The 25,853-nt window shown below is 63.1% G+C and overlaps 5 protein-coding genes across 6 annotated transcripts; 2 read left to right on the forward strand and 3 right to left on the reverse strand.

Annotated features, from left to right (window-relative positions):
- Positions 1 to 264: 264 nt before the first annotated feature.
- Positions 265 to 11,175, reverse strand: CHLRE_07g341150v5 (uncharacterized protein). Its single transcript, XM_043064353.1, has 7 exons — positions 10,984 to 11,175; positions 7,229 to 10,853; positions 6,744 to 6,858; positions 4,820 to 6,413; positions 3,573 to 4,597; positions 2,791 to 3,115; positions 265 to 2,502 (listed from the first exon to the last, which is right to left on the reverse strand). The coding sequence occupies exons 1-7, from the start codon at positions 11,063 to 11,065 to the stop codon at positions 452 to 454; spliced, it is 8,817 nt and encodes a 2,938-aa protein (XP_042922951.1). The 5' UTR covers positions 11,066 to 11,175; the 3' UTR covers positions 265 to 451.
- A 74-nt stretch (positions 11,176 to 11,249) lies between these two features.
- Positions 11,250 to 12,495, reverse strand: CHLRE_07g341153v5 (uncharacterized protein). Its single transcript, XM_043064354.1, has 2 exons — positions 12,422 to 12,495; positions 11,250 to 11,653 (listed from the first exon to the last, which is right to left on the reverse strand). The coding sequence occupies exons 1-2, from the start codon at positions 12,461 to 12,463 to the stop codon at positions 11,531 to 11,533; spliced, it is 165 nt and encodes a 54-aa protein (XP_042922952.1). The 5' UTR covers positions 12,464 to 12,495; the 3' UTR covers positions 11,250 to 11,530.
- A 2,974-nt stretch (positions 12,496 to 15,469) lies between these two features.
- CHLRE_07g341154v5 (uncharacterized protein) lies at positions 15,470 to 18,865 on the reverse strand. Its single transcript, XM_043064355.1, has 6 exons — positions 18,483 to 18,865; positions 17,480 to 17,561; positions 17,133 to 17,333; positions 16,887 to 16,960; positions 16,370 to 16,452; positions 15,470 to 15,690 (listed from the first exon to the last, which is right to left on the reverse strand). Exons 1-5 carry the CDS (start codon positions 18,564 to 18,566, stop codon positions 16,441 to 16,443), a joined length of 453 nt encoding a protein of 150 aa, XP_042922953.1. The 5' UTR covers positions 18,567 to 18,865; the 3' UTR covers positions 15,470 to 15,690; positions 16,370 to 16,440.
- Positions 18,866 to 21,955: 3,090 nt separating this feature from the next.
- On the forward strand, positions 21,956 to 24,103 carry CHLRE_07g341100v5 (uncharacterized protein). Of its 2 annotated transcripts, none has more exons than XM_043064352.1 (3): positions 21,956 to 22,276; positions 22,413 to 22,649; positions 22,922 to 24,103. In XM_043064352.1, exons 1-3 carry the CDS (start codon positions 22,226 to 22,228, stop codon positions 23,051 to 23,053), a joined length of 420 nt encoding a protein of 139 aa, XP_042922954.1. In that variant the 5' UTR covers positions 21,956 to 22,225; the 3' UTR covers positions 23,054 to 24,103. The 2 variants fall into 2 exon arrangements, with proteins under 2 accessions (XP_042922954.1, XP_042922955.1); XM_043064351.1 differs by having other exon boundaries at positions 23,066 to 24,103.
- Positions 24,104 to 24,195: 92 nt separating this feature from the next.
- Positions 24,196 to 25,737, forward strand: CHLRE_07g341050v5 (uncharacterized protein). The gene is made up of 2 exons (XM_043064350.1): positions 24,196 to 24,755; positions 24,988 to 25,737. The coding sequence occupies exon 1, from the start codon at positions 24,433 to 24,435 to the stop codon at positions 24,721 to 24,723; it is 291 nt and encodes a 96-aa protein (XP_042922956.1). The 5' UTR covers positions 24,196 to 24,432; the 3' UTR covers positions 24,724 to 24,755; positions 24,988 to 25,737.
- The last annotated feature ends 116 nt before the right edge of the window (positions 25,738 to 25,853 follow it).

Here is a 25,853-nt window from a genome sequence, read left to right on the forward strand (position 1 = left end):
GGAGCAGGCGGGGGGTTAGAAAGCTTAGGATCTTACCCCATGCTTTAATGAACACAGCTTTAGGAGAGCATACATTACGCACGTGCTTGTGGTTTTGTCAGGGGTGGGGAAGGTCTGGGCCGCCAAACGTCCAAAGTTGGAAGGGTGGGTCGGTCGTCGCTTGTGGGGTCCGCCGGGTTTCGGAAGCCCCTCCTGGCGGATTTCGGGAAGCGTCCCACAAGCAGAACTAAGTTGCGGGTGTCACACCTTGAGGTCGTCTAGAGCAGATTGCATTGGTTACAAGAGGGACCTGCTCACATGGCCGGATCGCTCGATTTTTCTTTATTTCCGACCTGGGTTGCGCGCACTGCCTCGCTCTATCTGTGCCGGGCGGGCCCCGCGCCCCACGTCCACGTACCGTCCTAACTGCGCGAGCATGAACTATAGGTCACCAACACAGACTGTACGGTATTTATGTCCCGCTGTGCATCGACGGCAGGTCCCCGCGCCCGGCTCCGGCCACCCCGGCCAACGTCGCCGCCTCCGTCAACAGTGCCAGAGCCAACAGCATCTCGCACCCGAGCGGCTCGGGTGCGGGTTGCAGCACCCACGATGCCGAGCCCACAGCCCCCATACCAGGCCCCGTTTCGTCCTGATGCGACGATGCCCCGGGCCGTGGCTGCGCCGGCAGCAGCCCCGCCGCAGCCAGCGCCGCACGCGCCGCTGCTGCCGCACGACCCGCGTCTTCCACCGCCGCCACGGCCGCGTTCGCCAGCGCCCGGTCCCGATGCGACGTCACCACCGTGGTGGTGGCCGCCGCCCCCGCCGCCCCCGCCGCGTCCACCGCAGCACCCGCCGCACCCGCAGTGCCTGCCGCAGTGCCCGCCGCAGCATCCGCAGCAGCATCCGCAGCAGCTGCAGCGCAGGCAGCAGCCCCGGCGTTGCTCTGGTCCACACCGTGCGCGGCAGTAGCAGTAGCCCCGGCGCCATCGTTCGCCCGGTGCTGGGCAAACCCGCCCACACCCGCGCCCGTGCCCACAGCAGCACCAACAGCACCAACAGCGGCAACTTCAGCGTCGCCGGCGGCGGCCGCGCCACCGGCCTCCGCAGCGGCCGGCTTCACGTGCTGGTTGCGCATCACCGACCTGGGCGGTGCCGACTTGCGCAGCCGCGCCGCGCCCGCCGCCGCTACAGCCTCGGCTGCTGCTACTGCCGACGCGCCGTCGGCGTCCAGGCCCGCCAGCCGTAGCACGGGGCGAAAGCCGGTGGCCCAGGGGTGTGCGGCGTCCAGCGCGGCCATAAGATCCAGGGTGGCACGCGGCACGCGAGGCAGCCACGTGGGCAGCGGCGGCGAGGCGCTCACGGCGTCGCCGGTGGCGGCGGCCGCCGCCGCCACCGCCGCCGCGGCCGTCCTGGCGGCGGCCGCCGCCGCCTCCGGCCCCACGCCGAGGCCGGCTGCCAGCGGCGCAGCATCCGCGTGGTCGTCTGGCCCTTCTCGGCGCTTCTGCTTCTTGCCCTGGGCGCGGCCGGCCGGCGCCGCGGCCTCGTCGATGCCTGACCTGCGCTTCCTGTCACCGGGCCTGCCGTCGCCGTCGCCTGCGGCGTGGCACGCAGTCCAGACGCGCGGCGCCGCTGCCGCCAGCACCGCCGCCTCATCGCGCTGCAGCTGCCGCAGCCGCTGCACGTAGGTGCGGCGCTGCAGCTTGGCGTCCGCCTGCTGCTGCAGCACCTTGGCCTTCTCAAGCGCCGCCACCGCCCAATGCACCGCCGACACCGCCTGCCGCCGCTGCTCCGGCGTCGCCGCCGCCGCCAGCCGCCGCTGCGCGCGCTCCGCAGCCTTGATGCCCTTCCGGCGCGCCCGCGCTGCCGCCAGCCTCCTCGCCTCACTCGCATCCCGAACCTCCACAACGTCGGGCTCCGGCTCCCACAGCGCGGGCCCCTCGCCGCCCGGAGGCGGCGGAGGCGGCAGCAGCTGCGTCTCCGCCGCCGCTGCATCCTTCAGCGCAACTGCAAGCCGGGCCCGCGCATCGTCAACGGCGGCGGCGCCGCTGAGGTCGCCGCATATGGAGGAGTTGGTTACTGTAGTCGTGTCATGCGCGGCGTCGGCGGCGCCGCCGCAGGGCAACTGGCCAGCAGCCGCAAGCACTGTGCTGTAATGGTGCCAAGCGCGCGGCAGGTTGTGCGGCAGCGGGTGGCGAAGTGGCGGCAGTGGCACGGGCAGCAGCACGTGCGGAGCAGGCAGCGACCTCGCCGCCGCCACCGTCTCCACCGCCGCCGCCGGCGCATGCGGCGCAACCCCTGCGCCGTCACCGGGCCCTGCGCCGCCTCGCCGCGGGTTCTGTTGCGGCGCCGCGCTGCGACCCGGGCCGCTGTGTGCCGGCGCTAAGAGCTGCAGCGACGGCGCGCACAGCGCTCGCAGCGGGCACGTGAGCTTGTTGGTGTGGCCCAACGCGCCGCACCAGGCGCAGGCGTCAGAGGCACGCGGCGGGTACAGCGGCGCGGTGAGCGCCACGTGCGTGAGGCCTGCGGGCCAGGAACAATCACGGTAGCAATGGTTTTGGCGGGGCGCACAGCATGGCGAACGCTTGGTTTCAAAGCCGCATAACTTGCTGGAGCGATACATCTGGAGCCAGAGATGCGGCGGAGCTAGGGCAGCGGACGCCCCTCGGCAGCAATCTTTGCCTCCTAATCACCATGTGGGCACGCGCAGCCCTCCCCACGAGCCCTCCCCCTTGCCCGCGCTTCTCCTTGCTGCGCTTCTGTTTCCTTGTGGGCCTGGTCACGCGTTTACCCCCTTGCTCCCGCCATCACCTGCCGCGCCCGCCGCCGCCGCCGCCGCCAGCACCACTGCCGGCGGCTCCACGCGCTCCGCCACCATCTCCAGCGATGCCGTGCCGCTGGCGCCGCGCGGCCCCATCATGCCCTCCCAGCCCGCCAGCCGCCGGCCCGCCGCCGGCGCCGCCGCAATCGGACCATTCGTGACGTCGATCAACCCCGCCAGCGGGAGGCCGCTGCGGCCCGGCGGCTGGGCCTCGCGCCGCAGTACCCAGGGCCGCGCGGCGCCGGCGCCCAGCAGCGCCCGGTGCGCCTCGGTGCGCGCCGACAGCTGCAGCTCCGCCTGCCTCAGCTCCATCACCTGGCCGAGAAAGGAGAGGCCGGGGCAGAGGGCGGCAGGGCCGAGGAGCGAGGGGCAAGCGGCGGGAGCGTGTGTGTGTGTGTGTGGTAAAGAGCACAAGGAAAACATTACGCGTAGGACAGTGTATGCGATGCAGAATTACGGCCGCGGATTACCTTCAGAGTATACTTACTACTTTGTGTGTGTGTTAAAGAGCACAAGGAAAACGTGTGTGTGTGTGTGTGTGTGTGTGTGTGTGTGTGTGTGTGTGTGTGTGTGTGTGTGTGTGTGTGTGTGTGTGTGTTTTGCGGTGTGGTGTGCGTCGTCGGGAGCGTACAGCGCGGCATGAGCTGACTTCAGTACTGCGTGGCTGACCCGTGCTCTCACCCGTTCTCCCCCACTCAGCAGCCAAGTGTGCCGCACGCAAAGCATGCAACCCAAAGCATGCAACTCAACGCATGCACGACCACGGGCGCACCTTGTCAGCATAGGGCGTCAGCCACCTCGCGTTCCGAGCCCGCCGCTCGCCGTCCAGAATCAGTCCGTCCAGCGCCGCCGGCGCCACCGTCGCCAGCCGCCGCCGGGCAAACTCAGCCTCCGGCGGCGCCAGCGTAACGGCGCCGTCGACGTTCGTCGGGAAACCGTTCAGCTCCGCCGCCGCCAGGCGCCGCCGCCGCAGCCTGGCGGCGATGCGGCGGCTGCGGCCGCGCCGTACATCCAGTGGCATCTCGTCCAGGCTGTCGTACTGCTCGTCCACGTCGTCCCAGTCACACTCCTCCGGTACGGCACCCGTACCGCCCGACGTGCCGCCGGCGGCCCCGGCCGTTGAACCCGGCATTGCAGTTGCGCGGCATTGCCGCTCGCCCTCCTGCTGCGCCTGCTCGTCTCCCGCCTCGTTCGCGTTGCCCTCCCAGATGCGTGTCGCGGATGGCCGGCGGCGCCACAGCGGCCGCAGCAGCTCCGCGTCCCCCGCGCGTCCCATCGCCTCCAACGCCTCCTCCGCCTCCGCACGCTCCGAACGCGGACGCTTCTGCCCCCACCGCTTCCGCTTGCTCTCAGGCTCCGGCCCTGCTGTGCCCCACAGCGCCTGTCCTCCTGATTCCGCCGCCGCTGCAGCCGCCGAATAAACGAGCTGCGGCGGCCAGCCCAACGCCGCGGCCACCGCCGCCGCCGCGGCCCGTTCCCTCCCAAACAGCTTCTCCGCAGACGACGCCAACAGCGGCCGCCGGAGGTAGCCAATGTGAACCTTGTCGCTCCCGCCGCCGCCGAGGGCCGTGATGGGCCGCAGGCAGGGCTGCGTGCCGCCGCCGCCGGCGCCCCCGACACCCGCCCTACCGTCTGCGACGTCGCGGCAGGCCGCGCACATGCCGCATCCGAAACGCACGCGCAGCATGCCCGCCGGCGGGCGGACGGGCGCTGCCAGCGAGGCGGCGGGGGCGGATGCGGCCGCGCAGGTGGCCACGCCGTGGCGAATGGCCAGCAGGCGCCGCGACAAGTCAACACCTGCAACCACAAAGACAACAAAGAGATTCTGGCAGGCGTCAACCAGCGTGATAAATTCCAAGCGTCCGGGCCAACGGGGCCTGTCAAGTGGGCAGGTGGGTTACCCTACAAAACGGGCGACAGCACACACACACAAACACACACACGCACACAACACCCGGAAACCGAGGGCGCCCGCCGCCGGCGCCACCAAACACCAACGCTGACACCGGCTCCGCCCACCTTCTGCCGGCAGCAACACCTCCAGCGCATGCGCCGCATACTCGCCCAGTCCGCCGCTCGCGTTCAGCGGCGAGGCAGCAGGCAGCCTCACCGCCGCCACCGCCTCTGGCACCACCGGCCCCGCCACCGCCGAGCCTGCAGAACCCGACATAGACGCCGACCGCACCTGGCCATCATTGCTGCTGCCATCCCTGCTGCCGCCACTGCCAGTGCTGCTACCGACATCGCAGCCGGACACACCGCCCCACCACGGCCCTGCCAGGGCAAGTAACACCAGGTCCGCCGCCTGCGCCGCCGCCTCCGGAGCGCGGCCAACGCACAGCGGCGGCCCCGCCGCCGGCATCAGCGCCGCCGCCGCCTCTACAGGCGCCGGCGCGGCGCCAGCGGCCGCAGCCTCCACGGCGCGTCGTTGCGCTTTCACTGAGTCATGCAGCCCCACAACTGCCGACGCCGCCGCTGCCCGGGCCACCTGCAGCGGCCCCGGCGCCGCGGGCCCCATCTGCGGCTGCAGCTGGCTATCCGCCAAGAGCCCGCCGGCTGTAGCAACGGACGCCGACGGCGAGGCTGCCGGCAGCGGAAGGCCGGGACACAGCGCCGCCGCCGGCAGGCAGGCAGCCCAGATCGGCGCGAGCGCCCCCAGCGCGCTGCGCAGAGGCGCCACTCCCAAGGCACTCGCCGCAGCCACCGCCGCTGCCTCCGGCGACACCACCGCCGCTGCCTCCGGCAACGCCTCCGCTGTCGCTCTGCCGTTGTGGCCATCGCCACCGCCGCCGTACGCGCGCGCTGCCGCAGCCGCCGCCACTCCGGACCCACGGGCCTCGCGCTCCGCCAGCAGCAGCCGTCGGAGCTGAGAGGCGACGCTGGCGGCAGCGGCGGCCGCGCGCCCGCCTGCCAGCGGCGCCGCCGGCGCCACCGCCGCCTGCCACCTGCCGTCAACGTGCACCGCACCGCCGACGCCTCCCTCGCCCACCACGCCCACAGCCAAGCCGCAGTCGGCGCCCGCGGCGCCAGAGCCGGCCATTGCGGAAATGGCGCCGGCGCTGGCCACGACGATGCCGGCTGTGGAGCCGACAGGAGGGATGCTACCAGGGATCTGGAGGCCTGGTGGCAGCTGCGGAAGCTGCAGTAGCAATGGCGCCGGCGGCGGTGGTGCCACGCCCGCTGCTGCCGCCATCACCGCAATGTACGGCAACAGCATCTCACGCTCAACAGACCCAACCGCAGCCCCAGCCCCGGCCGCAGCCCCGGTCCCAGCCCCAACCGCAGCCCCACCATCGCCTCCGCCTCCGCCAGCACCACCGCCAGCATCAGCATCCCCGGTGCCGCATGCGGCCCTGCCTGTCCCAGCACCACCAGCCCCGGAGCCAAGCTCAGGCGCAGCGCCAAACTCAACGACACGAGAGCCCACGCCCAGCCCGGGGCCGGGCAGGATCACGCCCGCAAGTCGCCGCGCGGCGCGGGCGAGGCGCGCGTGCTCCCGCAGGTGTGCGCCGTCCACTGGCGTGAGGCGCGGCCCGCGCAGCAGCAGGCCCAGCGGGAAGGCCAGGCGCGCGGCGGCGGCGGCGGCGTCCATAGCTTCCAGCGCGGCCCGGTCCTGACCGTGTGGTGCGGGACCAGGAGGAGGATAACGAGTCGCGTTTCCAAGCCCGAACTTGGCAATAGCGAGTTGCAGAAGTGCAGACACACTGAGAGCCGTGACACAGTCCAGCCAGGCCAACATGGTACCACGCAAGCCGGTCCGGCCCCCCGCCGTGCACCTCTGGTGCGCCCCGCCTCCACCTCCCAGCTATAGCCCCCACTGGGACTACCGAAATGTCGAGTGCTACTCCATTGTCAAAGCATGGGCCACGCTCTCCTCCTGGGCTGGTATCTACACCCCCCCACACACACACACACACACTCGCCCGCCCGCCGCCCCCCTCACCCTCAGCGCCAACATGTCCATGGCCCGTATCTTCGACGCGCTGCGCCCCAGCGGCGGCAGCGTGCGGCGGGTGAGCGACATGAGCGCCAGCTCGGCAGCACACCACTGGCCGTGCCTGCGGAGGGGCGGAGCGGAACAGGGACCGGGACAGGGGCAGAGAGACGCGATATAAGGCGCGGGAAGGCAAAGGGGGCTCTTCAATGATGTGTGACCAGCCCTTGGCGCAGTGAAAGGAACGCACCACATGAGGCGGGGGCCATGCGCCAATGACAAACACCATCCGAATCATCCAAACGTCATCCAAGCCAGCCCCGGCTTACAACAGGCCGAGCTAGCGTTTCATAGTATCGCACGCTAATGCACACACACACACACACACACACACACACACACACACACACACACACACACAAATACACACGCACACACACACACACACACACACACACACACACACACACACACAAGCACATGCGCACACACACCTGTACGGCGGCAGGTACGGCGCCGACCGCAGCACCTGCCGGTAGTAGGCCGCCATGAAGCTGGCGCGGGGCAGCGCGTGCGTGAGGGCGCCGGCGCCCGCAGCAGTGCGGGCCGCCGCCGCCAGCTGCTGCTGCTGCGCCCGCAGGCGCCGCATGGCCGCTGCTGCCTGCGCGCGCTTCTGTGCCAGTTTGTTGCCATCAACTGCCGGCGCCGGCGCCGCCGTCACCGCCGCAACCGTGGCTGCCCCTGGCTCGGGCATCCCGTTGTTGACCCCCGCAGCCGCAGCGGTGGCGCGTGCCTCCGCGTTCTCACCACCGTTTGCGGCAGGCCCCGGCCCTTCTCCATCCACACCCTGCATCCGGTCGCCATCGCTGCTGCCACCTGCGCCGCCCTCCAAACCCTCCAGCCCGTCGGGCCCCTCAGATACTCCATCTGCATCGTCGCTCTCGCCGCCGTCGCCGTCACTCCCGTCATCGCTGCTGCTTTCCACACTGTCTTTCTCACTGCTTTCTTCGCTGCTTTCGTCGCTGCTGCTGCCGTCACCACCGCCACCGCCCACAGCTGCGTCAACGTCCATTGGCTGGGGAGCCTCACCGTCCGACTCCTCCTCGCGATCCGAGCCATCCGCCCCATCGCTGCCGTCGCTGCTGCTCGAGTCACTGTCATTGCTACTGCTACCGCCGCCGCCACAGCTGCGCCCAGCCTCGACACGGGCAGTCGCCAGCGTGGGCGCGACCCTCACCGCCGCCGCCAGCACGCGCGCCACCGCCGACATCAGGCCGGTGGAGCCGCCCACAGCACCACCTCCCGCCGCAACAGGGCCTGCGGTGCCGGCAATGCCGGTGTCACCAGCGGCCCTGACGGCAGCTGCACCCGCAGCGCGGGCCCCGCTGGCAGGCGCGGCCTGTGGCAGCGGCTGTGGCTGCGGCTGTGGCTGCGGCTGTAGCTTTGGCCGTAGTTCCGGCTGTAGCCCAGATTGCTGGGGCCGTCGGTGCGATGGCCGCGCGGCAGCCTCACCCGCTGAAGTCGTTGTCGGCAGTGCGGCCACCTCGTCCAGTGCTGCCCCTGTCCGTCCCCGCCGCCCCGGTTGCGAAGCCGCCTGTGCTGCTGTTGCAGGCTGCTGCTGCCGCCGTGTCTTGCTTGCGCCCGCCCGCTCCTGCTGCTCCTCCTGCTGCTCCTCCTCCTCCTGCTGCTCCTCCTGCGGCTCCTCTGCAACGCGCTCGTGCTTCTGCACGGCCTCTGCCTGCTCCCGCACGGGTGCCTGCGTCTGACTTGCCGGTGATTGCCTATCCTGCTGCTGCTGCTGCTGCTGCCGACGCGGCGGCTTACCCCACCACGCAACGGCACCGCCCGCCTCCGCGCCATCCTGCTTCCCTCCAGCTGCCAATGAAGCCGCCGCCTCCGCCTCTGCTGCCGCCACGCTGCCGCCCTCTCTCCGGCGGGCCCGCGATCCCGGCTGGCCTGACTTCAAGCCCGCGCTGTCCTCGACGACCGCCTGAGACCCCGCTAACTGACCACCTTGCAGCCCCTCAGCAGCGGCAGCCACCTGCCCCTGCGGTCCCGCCGCTTTCGCCAGTGCTGGCTGCGGGGGTTGTGCGAGTGCGTCACCAGCTCCGCGCTCCTCGCGTTCCGCGGCAGCAGCACCTGACGAGGCACCAGGCGGCCGGCCTCGCCGTTTCGCAGGCGCGGCTGCGGCGGCCGCGTTGTCTGCTTCAGCTGCTGCTGCTGCTGCTGCTGCTGTCACTGCACCACTGGGCCCTTTGGTTGCGGATCCGGGCCCGGCGGAATCTAGCCCTTCAGACACAACAGCGACAGCGGCTGGCGGGGCGTCTCTCGCCTTGGGCGGCCGGCCACGCGGCCGCTTCAGAGGCGCCGGGTGCAGCGCCGCCGTTATCGGCCTGAAGGCACCGCTGCCCCCAGCAGCAAGGGCAGGAACAGCCACCGCGGTTGGAGGCGCGGCGGCCGCGGCGGCTGCAGCTGCAATAGCAGCGCGGGATAAAGGCGCAGCTGGGCCAGCAGGCGCGGCACCTTGCTCGTTACCCGCAGGCACAGGCGCAGGCAGCGGCAGCTTCCGCGGCCGTCCCGGCCCCCGCTTTTCAACTGGCCGGGGCGGTGCGCTATCAGCTGCAGGCGCAGCGGACCTGGCAGCTGCAGTGGCTGCCGCTGCATCTACAGCTGCTGGGACTTGCGCAATACCTTGCACCCCAGCTGCCGGCGCAGGCGCAGGCGCAGACAGCGGCAGCTTCCGAGGCCGCCCTGGCCCCCGTTTCCCAATCGGCGGCGGCGGTGCGCTCTCAGCCGCAGGCGCCGCTGTAGTGGCGGCTGCAGTGGCTGCCACTGCTTCTACAGCTGCTGGGGCTTGTGCAAGCCCTTGCACCCCAGCCGCGGGCACAGGCGCAGACAGAGGCAGCTTCCGCGGCCGCCCTGGCCCCCGTTTCTCAACCGGCGGCGGCGGTGCGCTCTCAGCCGCAGGCGCAGCTATAGTGGCGGCTGCAGCCGTGGCTAATGTGTCTACGGCTGGTGGGGCTTGCAACGGCCCTGGAACCTCACCCGCGGGCGCGGGACCTGGTCCAGCCGCGGGCAGCGGCAGTTTCCGCGGCCGTCCCGGCCCTCGCTTTTCCACCGGTGGCGGCAGTGCGCTCTTGGCTCCAGGCGCAGCTGGCGCGGCGGCGGCTGCAGCAGCTGCTGCTACATCTATGGCTGCTATATAGTTTGAAACGCCTTGCACCGCACCAGCGGGCGCGGGACCTGGTCCAGTCGTGGGCAGCGGCAGCTTCCGCGGCCGTCCCGGCCCTCGCTTTTCCACCGGTGGCGGCAGTGCGCTCTTGGCTGCAGGCGCAGCTGGCGCTGCAGCGGCGGCAGGAACGGCTGCTGCATTTGTGGCTGCTTTGGCTTGCGGAAGACCGTACGCCCCACCAGCAGGCTCAGGCGCGGCCGCGGGCAGCGGCAGTTTCCGTGGCCGTCCGGGACCCCGCTTCACAACAGGTGGCAGCGGTGCACTCGCAGCTGCAGGCGCAGCTGACGCTGCGGCGGCGGCGGCGGCTGCCCCTACAGCTGCTTGGGCTTGTGGATGGCCTTGTAGCCCACCAGCAGGCGCGGCCGTGTGAGCGGGAGTGGGCGCAGGCAACGGCAACTTCCGTGGCCGCCCCGGCCCCCGCTTCACCACTGGTAGCTGGGGTTCACTCGCCCCGAGCGTGAAAGCGGCGGCGGGCACAGCCGCGGGCGGGGCAGCTTTGACTGCTGCGTCCGCAGTTTCACCTGATGGTGCTCCTGCTGCGGCTGTGGCCGCAGCGGCCGCGGCACGAGTGATGCGAGCCGTGGACCGTGCGCCAGGCGTCACAGCCGCTTCAGGAGCGCTGCGCCCAGACCACCGCCCTCCCAGCCCTGTCCGCACTGAGCCCGTAGCACTGCGTGTTGAGCGCTGCTGCTGAGGCGGCGGGACAGACTGAGATGCAGCACGTGGGTCGCCTGCGTCGCCTCTTGTGCGAACACCTCTTGCTACCGGGGCACCGGGGCGGGGGTCAGGTGCCGCCGCCGCCGCGCCCGCCTGATGCCGGAGCCGACCTGGCGATGCCGTGCCAGCCGCAACTCCAGCAATGTCGTTTGCATGGTCAGCAGCCGATCCTGCAGTGGTGGCGATACAATTAGGCACAAGGACGTCGTTGCCGCGGAGAACTGGAATCGCAATTTTGACTTTGGACCAGCGTGAACGTCTCTTTCTCTTTGATAATGTACTGCGAATTCGAAAACAAACCTTCTTGGGATTCACGAAGCCGCTTGCTCCTCGCGCCAGTCCGCTGGGCGGCGTCGCTGTCGGCCCGCACTCGCTTTGCCATAAGTTGCTTATCTAACCTGACATGCTGAAACTAACAACTGCCATTCGCGGGGCTTCATTCATTTCAAGAGGGAAGTTCCGAGAAATAGAAGCGCGGAAGCGAAGTTCCAGACCACAAAGCAGTGCTTAAAGATTGTACAATGTTATAATACACTAACTACGTTCATTGACAGCCCAAGGCTGCGCGACATTGATAATTTGAGTCATCAGCCGTGGCCATGCCGTGTTTGACGTGAACGCAACTGGTCCCAACCCTTTCCTCCAGCGTGTGCCGCCTGCATCCGTTTATTCCGCTTACATGCCGCTAACGCTCAGCACGCAACGAGTCTACACTCGTCACCTGCACTCCGTGCTGCCTCTGTCTACAGCCCACCATCCCTCCTCCCCGTTCAACGCGGTACCCCTCTTCGTCCACCCCACCCCCGCCCGCCTGTGACCAGATGTGCCTTCCCCACTACTCCCACACCTACAACAGCAGCCGCGCGCCCGCCGCCGCCCCCGCCACGCCTCCTGCTGCCGCCACGACGGTGTTGTTAGCCGCCCGCAGCCGCAGCTGGTGGTGCACCTCCACGCCGTGCTCCTTAGCCACCTGGCGAAGCAAGAAGGTTGGGCCAGATGGGGTGCGCATATCTGTAAGCCCAAGCAGTCTAGGATTTCGGGATAGCTGCTGGGGTGGATGTAGGACCCCGCAGCTCTTGCCGCTTTCGTGTGTGTGTGTGTGTGTGTGTGTGTGTGTGTGTGTGTGTGTGTGTGTGTGTGTGTGTGTGTGTGTGTGTGTGTGTGTGCGTGTGCGTGTGCGTGTGCGTGTGCGTGTGCGTGTGCGTGTGCGTGCGCGTGTGCGTGTGCGTGTGCGTGTGCGTGTGCGTGTGCGTGTGCGTGTGCGTGTGCGTGTGCGTGTGCGTGTGCGTGTGCGTGTGCGTGTGCGTGTGCGTGTGCGTGTGCGTGTGCGTAGTGTGCGTGTGCGTGTGCGTGTGCGTAGTGTGCGTGTGCGTGTGCGTGTGCGTGTGCGTGTGCGTGTGCGTGTGCGTGTGCGTGTGCGTGTGCGTGTGCGTGTGCGTGTGCGTGTGCGTGTGCGTGTGCGTGTGCGTCGTGTGCGTCGTGTGCGTCGTGTGCGTCGTGTGCGTGTGCGTGTGCGTGTGCGTGTGCGTGTGCGTGTGCGTGTGCGTGTGCGTCGTGTGCGTCGTGTGCGTAGCACTCTGGGAAAACAAAGTTACCGGACAATCCAAAAGCTACCGGACATATGACCGGACTTACCGGACAAGTGCCGCACCCTACCGGACAATGCTTGAAACCTACCGGACAATAGTCCCCGGCGCCCCTTACCGGACAATGCAGGCCACGATTTCCCAAATCTTACCGGACAATCAGCACCAGCCACAAGCCGGATCAACTGTACCATACATCCTGCTGTTGTTTGTGTACTGTATTAAGTTTTGTGTTATAACCAATTCTGTTATCTAACCCCACCCCTGGAACGGCATGGAGGTTAGTTCATTCACTAGAATTCTTTCGTGTGGGCGTCTGCTGCATGGGCATTTCGTGAGCCTGACTTCAAGCAGCGGCCCATAGACATAGCATGCTAACTTTCATCAATGTACTAGCTTACTTATACTCAATACACTGCATTTTGTCTCAGAATGAGCTCAGCTCGCTGTTCCAGCAGCTGTTCCACTTATGTTGCTCTCCCTCGCTCTGCTCCCCCTTGCTAATTTGCGTTTTGAGCACAAATTAAGGCTAGTTCAAATGCCAGGAGCTGCTTTGCTGGCTTGGAACGCAAATCCTTGCGCTGCTGACAGCTCGTTGACCAGCTCGGTGCTGAGCTCGGTGACGCTGCTCAGACGTCAGCTGAGGCCAGCTATTACGTGAGAGCAACGACTATGCCTCATAGTCTATCAGCTGTGCTTCAATGTTCAACTGAGGAGTCTCGGTCGCTGGCCTCAACAACACCATTCAACATCGCGTTCAGTCAACACCACCCTCGCCCGGCACGCCATAGTCCACAGGTTAGTCCGCAGGTTAGTCCACAAGTTAGTCAGCAAGTTGGTCCGCAGGTTGACGATGTGATGCGTTGAACCTAGTGGTACCTTGCAATCCAGTGTGCACAGTGTTCAGCTTCTCGCGCTGTGTTGGGGTTGTCTTGTGGGAGCCCCGGCCTACAACACGTGACTGTCTGCTGCCTCCCTTATTAGCGCTGAAGGTGTGCTTACGGCACGGTACCTTAACCCCGTCTCACACACGCCCTGCCCCGCCACAGCTTGCCAACCCCTGTTGTCCCCTCTGGACCATACGGCTGGCCGGCCCGCCGCTACACCTCCAGCATTGTGCTCAGCAACGGTATGGTACGGTGAACATGTGGGCGCACACACATGTACATGTACATGTACAGACGCGCCTTATGTGATAGGCCCCGTGCACTGCCAAGCACTCTGTCCGTGGCTGGCCTTGACGTGCATTGGCACCTGCTGCCCACCTTGTGGCAGACGATTGACTGGGTGTGTCTATGTGTGTGCACGCGTTCGTGCAGGCGCAGCCGGTGGAAGCAGAGCTACATACAGGAGCCAGCGTGACACCAGCTGTCTGGCGCTAGAGGTGGAGGCGGGCGCGGCGGTGCCATTCACGCAAGATTTACGAGTGGGTGTCCGTATCTATCAGCTTTGCTTCAATGTTTGTCTTCTCGGTTGTGTTAATGGGAGATGGGTTTAGGGAGTTGCCATAGGTGCAGGGCCGTAGGCGGCTTAGGTTAAGTTCACCCTCGCACGCTGTGTGTGTGTGTGTGGGGGGGGGGGCCTTCAACAAATGACTGTTTGCTGCCTACCTGCCTGCCTGTAAGGTGTTGCCTACCTTGCCAAGACCTTGACCCCGTGTCACATACCCACCCGCTGCCCTGTCCCGCCACACCTTGGCGCCCACCCCTGCCATTTCCCGTCCCCCAGACTGCTGGCTGACTGCAACTTCGTTCACCTTCACCAGCAACGGTGAGTGTCCGCTACACATGTTGGCTCACACAGACACTGTCTTTGTGCTTCGTTGTGTGTGTTGGTGGGAGTTGGCAGGGTAAGTCGGTGTGAAGCATGACGGAGATGCTGAGGTGGCTGTAAGGTGGTTCCCTGGCAACCCTGCGTGCACAGTGCTCTTGTCTCTTGTACTCTGCCTCCCTGACTTGGGCCGCAATGTCTCTGCCGTTTGTGGAGAAGAGTGACTAGCTGTAACGTATATGTGTGGCCGCGTGCACGCAGGTGCAACCAGGCAACACAGCCAACAAGCAGGCAGTGGAGGCGCAACTAAGGATCCAGCATGGGCAGCAGCTGGTCCAGCACTAGAGGTGGAGGCGGGCATGATGGTGCCAATGACGGAGATTTGTGTGGAACGGAGGTGGGCATCAAGGTTGTCGGATGCGTTGTATCCAGCAGACACGCAAGTGATGGGGCTAGTCATTGTTGCACATTAGAGTTTGCACGCATATATTTAATGTAGATATCATATAACAGGTTTGATGTAGTGTTGCATGAGCGTATGAACTTGTCAACGATCGAGGAGCAGGTGGCCTCAGGTGCGGCTAGATGGATCCCGGAGGACGACGCAGTATTGGGTGGTGTGCAGTGTGCTTTATTGGGTGTGAGGCTTCCAAACGGTTCCTGGAAAGATGCTAAACTTTCCTGTGAAAGGGCTTCATATGCCTGAAAGGGCTTCACTTGCCCGTAAGGACTTCATTCCCCGTGAGTGTGCGGCAAAGCCGAAGGGAGGACGCAAGGGGGGCAAGGTGGAGGAGGAGGAGGTGTACGATGGGGGTGAAAGTGGCACAAGTAGGGAGGAAAGTGGCAGCGACTGAGCTACCGAGCGAGGTGAATGGCGTGGCATGGATTGGGTACGGCTGGCTACCGGACATTGGTGCACTACCTTACCGGACAATGCTTGAAACCTACCGGACAATGCTTGAAACCTACCGGACAACTGTGCACTACCCTACCGGGCATTGGTGCACTACCTTACCGGACATTGCTTGAAACCTACCAGACAATGCCTGAAAGCTACCGGACAATGCTTGAAATCTACCGGACAATCATGCACCACCCTACCGGACATTGGTGCGCGACCTTACCGGACAATGCCTGAAAGCTACCGGACTCTACTTTACCGGACAAATTGTCCCGTTATTAAATCGCATTGTCCGGTAACCGATTAGCCTGAATGTCCGGTAACAGATGACCGTATTGTCCGGTAAGATTAGGGGTGGGTTTTCCCAGAGTGTAGTGTGCGTGTGCGTGTGCGTGTGCGTGTGCGTGTGCGTGGCACCAGCCGTCCAGCCGCTGGCGTCCGTGCACTCAATACACTCCTCCGTGAAGCTGCCGACGGCGCCGGCTTGGCTACCGCCGGCCGCCGCCGCCACAGCAGCGGCAGTAGCACCCTTGGCGGTCGTCCTCTCCGACACGGCTGCTGTGCACAACGTGAAAGAGAACACAACTGCCAAACCGCCAGCAGGTTTGTTGTTGGGCTCCGCATCGACTGCTGCAACCTGCCGCGACTCCAGCTTGCTCGCCGTGTCGCCGCCCAGCCCATTGCGCCGCCGCCTCCATGCAGACCGCCAGCACACGACACCGGCGGTCAAGAGCGTCAGCAGGGCAGCACCTGCACGTTTGGACATGGGGGACTGGGGGTATGTTCAGTAGAAGGAGACGCCAGCAGCGCTCGTATCTTACGAAGGCAGGGGCGGCGTCAGTGGCCGAATTCCTTAAAATGGCTTCGTTTAGTTGACGAAACAGGCTGCCGCCGCTTCGTTCACCCCCAAAATTTTTCCGGGGGCTCCGCCCCCGACCCGCACGATGTCGACGTCGACACGACACGCCCACTCCTCCCCTGCTTCCCGCCGACCCAACCTCACTCTCCCGCCAGGGGAACCCCTGTCTCCCGCCGTCAACACCCATAGATACAGCCCTTTGAGCCTTCTTACCATATGCCACGCAGGTTTCGGCCGTGGAGTAGCCGCTGGACCCCCCTGTCCTTGGCCAAAAGTGGCCGAAATCCCAAAAATGTCTTCGTCTGTTTGCCGAAAGACCCCCCAAGATCCCGTGCGTTTTGGCCGAAATTCCAAGTCAATATCAAAAAAATTTCGTCCGCCAGAGGCCTTTGGGGGCAAATTTCGTTCCGAACGAAGGAAGATACGAGCGCTGGACGCCAGACGCCACGTGTACTTGAGCACTGAGTGCGGACGTGTGACACAAACACATAATGTCTCATGTCCGATGCGCTATTTCACCGTTGCGTGCTGCATGTGCTTCTGCCAGCCAGCAGCAGCAGCCTCGCTCACCTCCCAGCGCACACGCCAGTGCAATGGTGACTGAATCATTGCCACCATCCCCTGATTCTTGCGCGGATGCATCAAGCCCGCCCCTGTTAGGGTTTCTCATTGTGAAGATGAGAGCCGGTGGGATGTTGCTAATGGCCCAGGCGTTGCAGCCCACAGGGCCATAGGCGTCCAAGCATTTGTCATCCGCCAGCCGTAGGCAGGGTGAGGTGAGGTTTTGGACTATCCAGATGTACTGTCGAAGGGATGTCTAAGGCAGGGAGGATGCAGCCAGACAACATTAACAACATTCAGTAAAAGCTGGGACACATAGAGAACTGGAATCTTGGAGCATCAGGCCTTCAGGGGCAGTCAGTTCCTCCATCCCGATCTACCTACCGTTTACGTTACCAGCACTTTCCCATGGCCCCAGGAAAACAAGTGCGAGGCAAACTCGTCTATCTGGAGCAGAGCGGTCTACATGTACAACTTTTTCAAGCAGGGGCCTTCATACATTTGGGCATGCATTTATTGTACGCACATTAGTTGCCTCGGGTGCGCCGGCAGAGTTGATCTCTTGGCCGCTGGCCACGATTGATTCAAAGGCAACGACGTCTGCATTGACGTAGTACGTTGTGCGTGACATGTCATGCATGGTTAGCCAACAATCATGCGCGCTCTTGGGCCCTGTACTTGCAGTCAGCAAGCCCACCTACCTCCCTTCCCTCTTCCTTTCCCACTGTTCCTTATTCCAGCTTCCCAGCCCTGCACCCACGTTTCCACGCACCTGGCCAGCACCTCCGGGCCATTGGGTAGGCGCTCGCTTCAGAATTACTGTTGATGTCCACACAACCGGTCTGGTTGACACGCGGCGTGATGCTGATGGGGATGTCAGCCGGCAGCTGCCCGGTCGCCGCCTGCGCCGCTGCCACCAGCTCGGCCAACTGTCCCAGGTTGTCAACCCGGCCTGGCAGCGGATTGCATGACTCTGTCCGGGTGGAGGTTTGTTGAGGGGTTGCAAGTCTTGGTGCACGGTGTAACAGAATTTAAAGGGACTGTGTAGCCTGCATCTGCTGCATATGTTGACAACAATAACGCCTGCAATGCAAGACTCGAATAACTTATGCACGGTACCTGAGAAGAAGATGAAATTGCTGGCAAACAGCCGGGCCTGGGAGCCCGGGTCTGAACGCTCCAGGATACGCCATGAGGGGGCCTGTGACGAATGGGGAACCACGTCAGGGGGGGGGGGTAGGAACGAACTTTTTTGACCCCATGCCACAAAACCTCCCGGACCCCCCGACCGACCGACCGACCGACCCCCCCTGCCGTACGACCCCCCAAAACCCCCTCAGAACCCCTTAGTTTTCTGTCAGGTTGGTGCCAATCGACTGCTCTCAGTGAGCTCTATCGCTATGTAAAATGATCCGTCTTGGGAACACACTTTGGCCGACCGACATGTGGACATGTAGACATGTCCACCCGTATGCCAACAAGTATCCTGATAGACTGGCCTTCTATGCAACGGCTTATTCCAATGTTTCTTGATAGTGCGAAATGTGCTGACACGTTCACCATGCAAAACCCGGCCGGCACCGGCTTGTCCCTGACCAGTTCCCCAGGCATTTCCCGAGATGCCGACATGCCGCTCCCCAAACTGCCCCAAACTATGCACGTTTGCTGAGCCTTGGGTATACCTATGCACGCATCGTGGAGCTGCACCCATTGCGCCGCGTGTTGCAGGACAGAAGCGCTAGGAACAAAACTTGGCACGAACCTGTGCAAAACTTCGTGGGACCCCAGACCGACCGACCGACCGACAACTTTGAGGGGTCATAACTTTGCATCCAGAAACCCATTTCCAATTTTGAAAGCGGATTCGTGACTTTCTCGTTGAGCTCTATCCATTTGAAGCATGGGGTCTGTTTCGGAAGATTCTACCCCCCCCCTGACCACGTTGACAGAATCTTGGTACCCGCGCGGCGTATCAGTAATCGCGCTGCTCCTGCAGCCATGCGGTGTCTAAATGCGCCTGTCTCTATCTGCCTAACACTGTTGCACATTAGTTGATGGGTAGGTGGACCTTGCGCGAAAGCCATAGCACCCCTGTGCAGGTGCAGCGCAGCCCGCTGCTCACCCTCGTTATGTTGTCGCTGTAAGGGGTGTAGATGGATACTCGGTCGAACGTAAGCACCACTCTGGTCCCTATCTTGATCTGCATGAGGGTCGCGGCAAATGATGGTGGTGGATGTCGTAATTGGGAGTTGTGAGGCCTTAACTTTACGAGGTTGGGGTGACGGCTGGATTCGGGCAAGCCTGACAACTGCAGGAAGATGCAGTAGTTGATGCAAGCAAGCAAGAGGCATCTGCTCGCACAGCTTATGAGCAAAGCGGCGTGTCATACCGGGCGCAGCAGACAAGCAAGGGGGGGGGGGGTGCCTAGCTGTCAACCGCTTCATGCTGTCGCCAAAGGTCGCCAAGAGCACTCAGGCAGGCATGCCCCGTGTTCATAGCTATCCCAGGATGTTTGAGGACTTGATTGCGGCATAGTGGGAACGGGCGCAGCCACGTTAGCTAGCTCCCACTCACGTACATACGGCGGCAACGGGCGCCGGAGATAAAAGGGAAAGGCTGACAGGTGCTGATTACTACAGCCGTGCCGGCCACTGCATGCCGGCCAAGCGGGTCCCACTCCAGGAAAAAGCGTGTCCCCAGGGAGGCGCCCACGCGGCGGCACCAAAACCCCTTGGGAGATTGTCCTTCATGGAAGCCGCCACGTATCGCGTCGTCGCTTGCTGATGCTTGAAGGACAATCTATCAGGGGTTTTTCACCGCGTTAGGGGGATGCGGGCGTGGGGCTTGTATGCGGTGCCCCAAGCCCTGTACGGAGGACGTGGCGTGGCGGCACAGCCCACTTTTCCCTTGCAAGGGAGAGCCACCTTCTCTTGTTCACCGCGTGCCGTCCATAGTCCTCGGCAAGAACCTTACATTAGGGTTCTGTCCAGTTTTGCGCTTTTTGGTAGAACATGGACAAGAATAGAGGCTGTAACAGAGTATTTGCCAAGTGCAAAAACCCTTGAAGGCATGCGACACAGAAAAAAGATCTCGGTCTGGGTGTGCTGCTTCTCGGTCGGCGGGGCAAGGGGAGGCACGTGGGGAACTTGGTCGCAAAGGGTCGCAAGCCAGGTGCGGATGGGGTCTCGGTGGGATGTGGGTGGGGTCTCGGCCACGGGTCTCGCGCCGGCTCACACTCTTGCACAGGCAGTGTTCTAGGGCCCGATGTGGAGACATGGCGGCTAGGCCATGGAAAAGACATCAGGACTGTCACACGGCATGTAGGGGCGTCCTCCCCGGCCACCAGGAGGGCTCTGGACAGGCCCGAATCAGAAGCAGCCATTCGTATGACACCATTCGTAAGCTTTCGGGTTCACATGCTCAGTCCTGGTGAGCGCGACTTTGTTAGCCAATCAACCACTGCATGTCCGGCGCGGAACGCTCTGAGCCCCAATCCAAAGGCGCAACGTATGTTAAGGAGCAATAATGGGTGGGGTGTTAATGTGTCTAGGCTGAGTCGGGATGTAGGGAATTCGCGCGGTCGCGGCACTGAGTCCGACCGGTTGCAAGGTTTTTCGAAATTTTGAATTGTCACAAATTAAAGGCTAATAAGACAAACCCACAAGTGCATTGCGTAGCAAACTTACGACAAAAACGGAAGCTAAATCCAGAACCTCACGAAAACGCTGGCTTCCATATATGCTCGCAATGGGCACCGCCTTTAAATGATTTTCTTTCCCCGCACTTATAACGGGCACGCCAGGGAACTGCGGAAAACTGTTGAAGACGGGCTTCGGTCTGCACGAGTTCGCGGCTCGTTAATCGCGCTATTGAGGAAGTAGGACAAAACAATGAAATCGCGCTCCTGTGGCGAGCTCGCCAAACGGGCGCGACTTTGGCGGTCTGTGTAACACGGCCTACCCGATGCCATCAAGCCCGGTTCTCCTCGGCGGCTACTCGCGATAGTACTGCATGTGACCCAGGGTCGGTTTCAAAGGTCCATTTTGACCATATACCCTGGCAGCATAACTAGTATGTAAAGTGCACCGTCCGGGCCACCAGGCCGCCGCCGCTCAGAGAGCCGCTCAAAGAGCCATAAGAGCCATAAAGTCGTTGGTGGGGCTGTCGGCAGACCACTGGCCTGTCGTGCCTTGTTTTGCGTTGGTGCTGCCGCCAAAAGACCTAAAAGTGATGAGGGGTGTTACGTGGCGGTGGGGCTTTGGCGGGCTTCGGCTTGGCTTCGACTCATGCGCGTACCGCTATGAAGGTCGGCAGTCAACCAGGGGGTGGGTGTTTCTCTCTGGGCCGGAGACGGTCCCTCGCGGCGTGGGTACGGTGTGCCCCCGCTTGTCGGACTGTCCCTTCAATTGTAATTCGCATCCATAAAGTCAAGCTGAAAGCAGAAAGCCACAAAGCGGAATCCTCAACCTGTGTTAATCCTTGCCCTGCCCGTGCCGTGTCCCCTCCTGTCTCTCCTGCCTCCCCCTGCCTCCTGTCGCCTCCTGTCTCCCCCTGACTCCTGTCGTTCCTGTCTCCTGTCACCTGGCGCTGCACATCCTCTCCTGCCAGTTCAACACGCTGTATAACTCCTTGCACCTGCATGCCGCGCGTTTCAATCCCAAACTATACAGTGCCTGACTTCGCAGCCCCACAAAGGGCGAGCCATCGCGCTGCGAAGCTGGTGCGTTTCCCCAGCCAAACCCGCACGCCGAGGAGGCCAGGAGACGTCGCCCCGAGAAAAATGCAGAGCGGGATACAGACTCCGCCACTGAATGTATATGTTACATGCAATCTGGTGGAGCAATAGCGCTTGACAGCAGGCTAAAACGTGCTCGTCGAGGCTCAAGTCGCGAAATTGACCGAAGCCAACAGGCGTTGTTTTCGGGCTTTATCGATTGCCGTCAACACAGATATATGCATAGGTGTAGTTAGGCTACTGTCTGGCCTGGTATGGCGTGTCCTGGCGAACGCGACATTTAGATGTTCGAGGTCGGCCCCGGCTCGATTCAATGCCCCCGGGTTACTCTAATGACCTTATGTGTGGTATAAGATGCTATAGGAAAGGTATTGGGCTGGGGACACGACCGGCCCGTAGGGCCGTGCGCGAGTGGAGGCCCGCAACGGTGCGCCGGCATTCATTACCCACACTACCACGAATCTCAATGCGAATCCCCTGCATGCAGCCCTTTTGTAGTTGTGCCCCAACGGGCTGGCGGTCCGGGGTGCAATTATATCGTTTCAGCCTTTCAGGCGCTTATGGCGCTGAAGAGCGCCGAAGGGGAGCAGCGCACGTTAGCCACCTGCGCAATCATGCCCACCCAGTCCCACCAGCAGGAGAAGATTAAGAGGCGGCAACAGCACATCGCTCGCTCGCTCGCTCACCAGCAATTCGCACAGTGTGTGCGCGGCTATATGTGTAAGTGTTGTCAGGAATTCTGGCGGAGTCGCGCGGAATTGCTGGCGGAATTGCTACGGAAACATCCGGGCCCGGACAAGTCGCGTCGCACCGCCGGACTTCCTCTTTCTCTTTCCCCCCAGCTCACAGGTGAGATACGCTATCATATCGTCCTTCCCAGATGCACCTTGGTGAGATACGCTATCATATCGCCCTTGTTATGCTGACTTTCCACGCGGAGCCTCGTCACTGGCGTTCACAGAACCAGCGGTATCTTTCGATTCCGCCCCATCAGAGCAACTGAAGACTTGCTGGAAGTTGCTCTTCCTTTTGCGCCCAGTACACGCGTCCCACACATACTGTACGTAGAAGTGGAAGAGCTGCTGCCTTGCCAGGCTCAGTTTAGCGCTTCGCCCTCATAAAGATCGACCATGGCCCTGCGCCGTCCTTGCGCGGCGGCCCGCATGTGCGCAGCTAAGAAGGTCAGGGCGTTCTCGTGTGGCGGGGTTGCTCAGGCGCGATGCAGGGTCCCGAACCCTCGATCCTCGTTTCTTGTATGTTCGCAAGAGCGAGTTCGGGAGGTAGTCACCGCATGAACTTGGCTTCATCCGTTTGCAGGTGTGCCTTACTGTGCTGGCCGCCTCTACGGTTAGCGGAGTGTGGCCCCTTGCCGCAAAGGCGCGTAGCAGCGTCGCGGAGCTGCAGAAGCAGTTGACTACGGCGGAGCAGCAGGCGCAGGTGGCGACTAAGCGGGCGGAGGCGGCGGAGCAGGAGGTGCAGGAGGTGAAGCAGCAGGCGCAGGCGGCGAAGCAGCAGGCGCAGGCGGCGAAGCAGCAGGCGAAGATGCGCGTTTGGGTGAGTTCGCACACGCAGTCATGGCAGGGGCCCATAGTCGGCAGCTCGGCGAGACATGTATACGGGCTAGGATAAGCAAGTGGGGGGCAACGGGACAGCTGAAGGACACGCGCACGCGCATGCTCATGTCTTACTACCCATTATGCATCATGCTTCCGCGAGAGCAGACGGTCATGGACACGGCGGGCAGTGCGCGCCAGCTGCCACTGCCAGTGTGACGCGTGTGGTGCACTCGGGCACTGTCTGACCTGTGTTTGTCTCTCGTCTTGCAGGTTGGCACAGCACTGAGTTACCTGATGCTGATAGTCGTGGCTGGCATCGTTACCGGCATAGTACCCCGCATCCTCTCCAGCAAACTGCCGCCCTCTGTTGCGGAGGTCATCAAGCAGGCTTTGTACCGCTGATCGCTTGCACAGGGGCATGAGCTCTGGCTGGCACTCGTCTGGGTCACAGTGAGCGCAGCCGCCGTTGCCCCGACATGGCCATTGACGACAGGCAGCACTAAGGAGCTGCTGGGCCTGGCTCCCGCCTTTGAGGCGTGCGCATGTGTGTCAAACGCTCTCCGGGAGATATACGAGCAAGGGCAGGGGGGAAACGTAGGCGGGGACTGAGGAGCTGGTGTTGAGGGATGTAGTTGCTGAGGGAAAATAAAAGCATGGATGAGCGCCTGCCAAGGCATACAATGTGGGGAGGGGTGGCGAGGTGGTGAGCAAGGCAATGCAGGGCCACAGACTGCAATCTGCACCATAGGCTGCTGTTATCATTGAGGCCACATATCTTACAGCTGCAGAGGTGCCTCTGTGTGGCAGTGACATGTGTGAAAGGCCTTACCGGCAGGTGAATGATGGGGGGGGGGGGGGGGCTCAGGTGCCGAACTGACATAGTTGCAATTGCATTCGCATTTTTAGAGAATTTCGATGATTAAGATACATGTTCTGTAATGAAGTTGGTGTGCACTTGAGTGAGAATGCGTGCATGGGGCAGGCAGAGTTCGCCTGTGCGTGTTGCGTTTTTTCAAGCACTTCCAGCACTTCCATAACAGAGGTGCCTCTTGCTAGGCAGGCTTAAACCTGCACAACGCTGCCGTATGAAGTCATCCGCAAACAGGCAAAGGGCGCTATGACCTATGCACCGGCTCCAGACAGGACCCCAGTTGCACGGACAGGCAGATACACGGTACAAAGGGCTCAAATCAGTGTTACACGAGTGCATAAACGTGCTGACGTCACAGCCTGGCAGCTTCTAGGCACATAACGCACCATTTGCACAGCCGAAGAGGTACACACGATTCATATCACCATACCCGTGGTGTTCCACCCTGGGAAGGGACTCATGCAAAACTGAGCTTCAAACTACGAACTCACACGCAAAACCCTGACATGCCTGTCCCGCACCAACCAGCTGGCTTCCCCCAGAGGCCGGTAACACGCTGGGACCTGTAACACTATAGCTCGTGACATGTGTGCGTGTGTGTGTGTGTGTGTGTGTGTGTGTGTGACTACGGTTTTCACGGTTATTCTGCCAGATCACGTGAATTGTGCATCTGGTATAACCAACGACAGGGCTCTCAATCGAGGGCTGCCGTGATCTGGCGTTTCCCCGGCAGAGCGCAAACAGCTCTGGAGTCCACAGGGTAACGCACTCTGACCCTTCACCGCGCCAGTAACCCTTGCGGAATTACTACCGGTGTAACAACCTCAGACCCAGCGGGCGAGCTACATCTTAAGACCAGGCGGGCAGAAAACAAAAACAGCAAACATAACAAAACACGTTGAATGATGCCATGGGGCTCATCGACTTCGACCCGCGCGCGGCTGTAGCAGCCATGATGGCCGCCTCACCCGCTGCTACAGCCGCCGCAGCGGCTGCTGCTACAGCCGTTGATGCTTTCGGCGGCGCCGCCAGCTCTGGCGGCGGCAGCAGCGGCGGCGGTGGCGGCGGCGCCAGGTCGGGCTCGGGCGTGGCGCAGCAGAAGGTGCATGAGGCCATGGTGGCGGCGGCGGCCGCCGTGGTGGCGACCGATGCAGTGGCGGCGGCTTCGGCGGCGCGCCGCCGCGGGGGGGTTGCGGTGTAGAGGCTGCTGCAGATGTGGAGGCTGCGGCGGCGGTGGGTCAGGCGCTGGTGGCTGCAGAAGCGGCGCGGCAGCAGATGCGGGCGCGGCGGCAGCTGCTGCGCAGTGCCACTGAGTTGGCAATGCTGGTGCGTGCGCGCGCTGGCCTTAGCCCTGGCTGCCTCGGAAGGGAGAGTTGTGCGATGCTGTCTCCGTTCATGCTCCGACAGTTGGTCATTCGTTTTACAGGCCCCTCTCCCTCCCTCATTGTCCACTTTGGTGCCCCAGGGTGTACGGGTCAGTGCTGGTCACAGGTTGACGTGTGTGTGGGCTAGGGTTAGTGTGCGTGTGCGTGACTTGGCGTGCGTGAGACTTGCCGTACGGTTGTTGGGGCGCACTTAGCTGACAGTGACGCTTAGTATCAGCGCTGTCCGCTGATACTCCAGATTGGCACTACAGTACATTGCTTATGTAACTGTGACCTCGAACGAGCAGACTGATCACCTGTGAGCGCGAGGAGGCTGGGCGTGTTCAGCGGCAGTCAAGTCTAGCACATTTGGCCAGCTAGCAAATGCTCGAGTAGAGGGTGATATATAGCCCCTACAGCGAAGGACTGCGACGGCAGTCCACTCGGTCCGATGCGATGCCCTCTCCACACTTTGCTGCGTATCAGGGGCCTCTCAGCTCAGCTAGTTGCACGGCGCCAGCAACAGCATTCATGCGGGAGCGCCTCGTGTTCCGCGACGTAGTAATAGTGAAGGGACAGGTGACGAGCTAGGCACAAACCGGCAGATGGTCGTGACAGGGCTGTGTGTGAACGCGTCGCAACGCCACACGTGTTATCGACGCGCACCTGCAGGCAGGCGACCAGCGTCTGCGGATGAGCGCCGAAGAGCACCGCAGAGAAAATGCAAACGAATGCAGAAAAGCACGCACTGGCCGGGCGACAGTATGACAAGCCGGGGCAAAAAGCCAAAAACAGAGCGCGGCAAGGAAGAGGGAGCAGGTGGGGGGGGGGTTAGAACGCTCAGGATCTTACCCCATGCTTTAATGCACGCACGTACTTGTGGTTTTATCAGGGACGGTCTGGTGAGGAAGGTCTGGGCCGCCAAACGTCCAAACTTGCGGGGGCGTCGGTCGTCGCTTTTGGGGTC

This window comes from Chlamydomonas reinhardtii, chromosome 7 (assembly GCF_000002595.2).
Source record: "Chlamydomonas reinhardtii strain CC-503 cw92 mt+ chromosome 7, whole genome shotgun sequence".
NCBI classification, from domain to species: domain Eukaryota; kingdom Viridiplantae; phylum Chlorophyta; class Chlorophyceae; order Chlamydomonadales; family Chlamydomonadaceae; genus Chlamydomonas; species Chlamydomonas reinhardtii.

Excerpts from the sequence above, each read along its gene's own strand:
- CHLRE_07g341150v5 (XM_043064353.1), bottom strand. The coding sequence starts at position 11,065 with ATGGCAAAGCGAGTGCGGGCCGACAGCGACGCCGCCCAGCGGACTGGC. Across the intron at positions 6,859-7,228 it reads CCGTACCTGCCGCCGTACAG|GCACGGCCAGTGGTGTGCTG; the intron begins GTGTGTGTGCGC and ends GCCCCTCCGCAG. Across the intron at positions 2,503-2,790 it reads GGCGGCGGCGGGCGCGGCAG|GCCTCACGCACGTGGCGCTC; the intron begins GTGATGGCGGGA and ends CCTGGCCCGCAG.
- CHLRE_07g341153v5 (XM_043064354.1), bottom strand. The coding sequence starts at position 12,463 with ATGGTACAGTTGATCCGGCTTGTGGCTGGTGCTGATTGTCCG. Across the intron at positions 11,654-12,421 it reads TGGCTGGTGCTGATTGTCCG|GTGGCTAAGGAGCACGGCGT; the intron begins GTAAGATTTGGG and ends TTGCTTCGCCAG.
- CHLRE_07g341154v5 (XM_043064355.1), bottom strand. The coding sequence starts at position 18,566 with ATGCAGATCAAGATAGGGACCAGAGTGGTGCTTACGTTCGACCGAGTA. Across the intron at positions 17,562-18,482 it reads ACAGCGACAACATAACGAGG|GCCCCCTCATGGCGTATCCT; the intron begins GTGAGCAGCGGG and ends CATTCGTCACAG. Across the intron at positions 16,961-17,132 it reads GGCCCGGAGGTGCTGGCCAG|ACGTCGTTGCCTTTGAATCA; the intron begins GTGCGTGGAAAC and ends ACGTCAATGCAG.
- CHLRE_07g341100v5 (XM_043064351.1), top strand. The coding sequence starts at position 22,226 with ATGGCCCTGCGCCGTCCTTGCGCGGCGGCCCGCATGTGCGCAGCTAAG. Across the intron at positions 22,277-22,412 it reads GCATGTGCGCAGCTAAGAAG|GTGTGCCTTACTGTGCTGGC; the intron begins GTCAGGGCGTTC and ends ATCCGTTTGCAG. Across the intron at positions 22,650-23,065 it reads AGGCGAAGATGCGCGTTTGG|GGGCATGAGCTCTGGCTGGC; the intron begins GTGAGTTCGCAC and ends TCGCTTGCACAG.
- CHLRE_07g341050v5 (XM_043064350.1), top strand. The coding sequence starts at position 24,433 with ATGGGGCTCATCGACTTCGACCCGCGCGCGGCTGTAGCAGCCATGATG.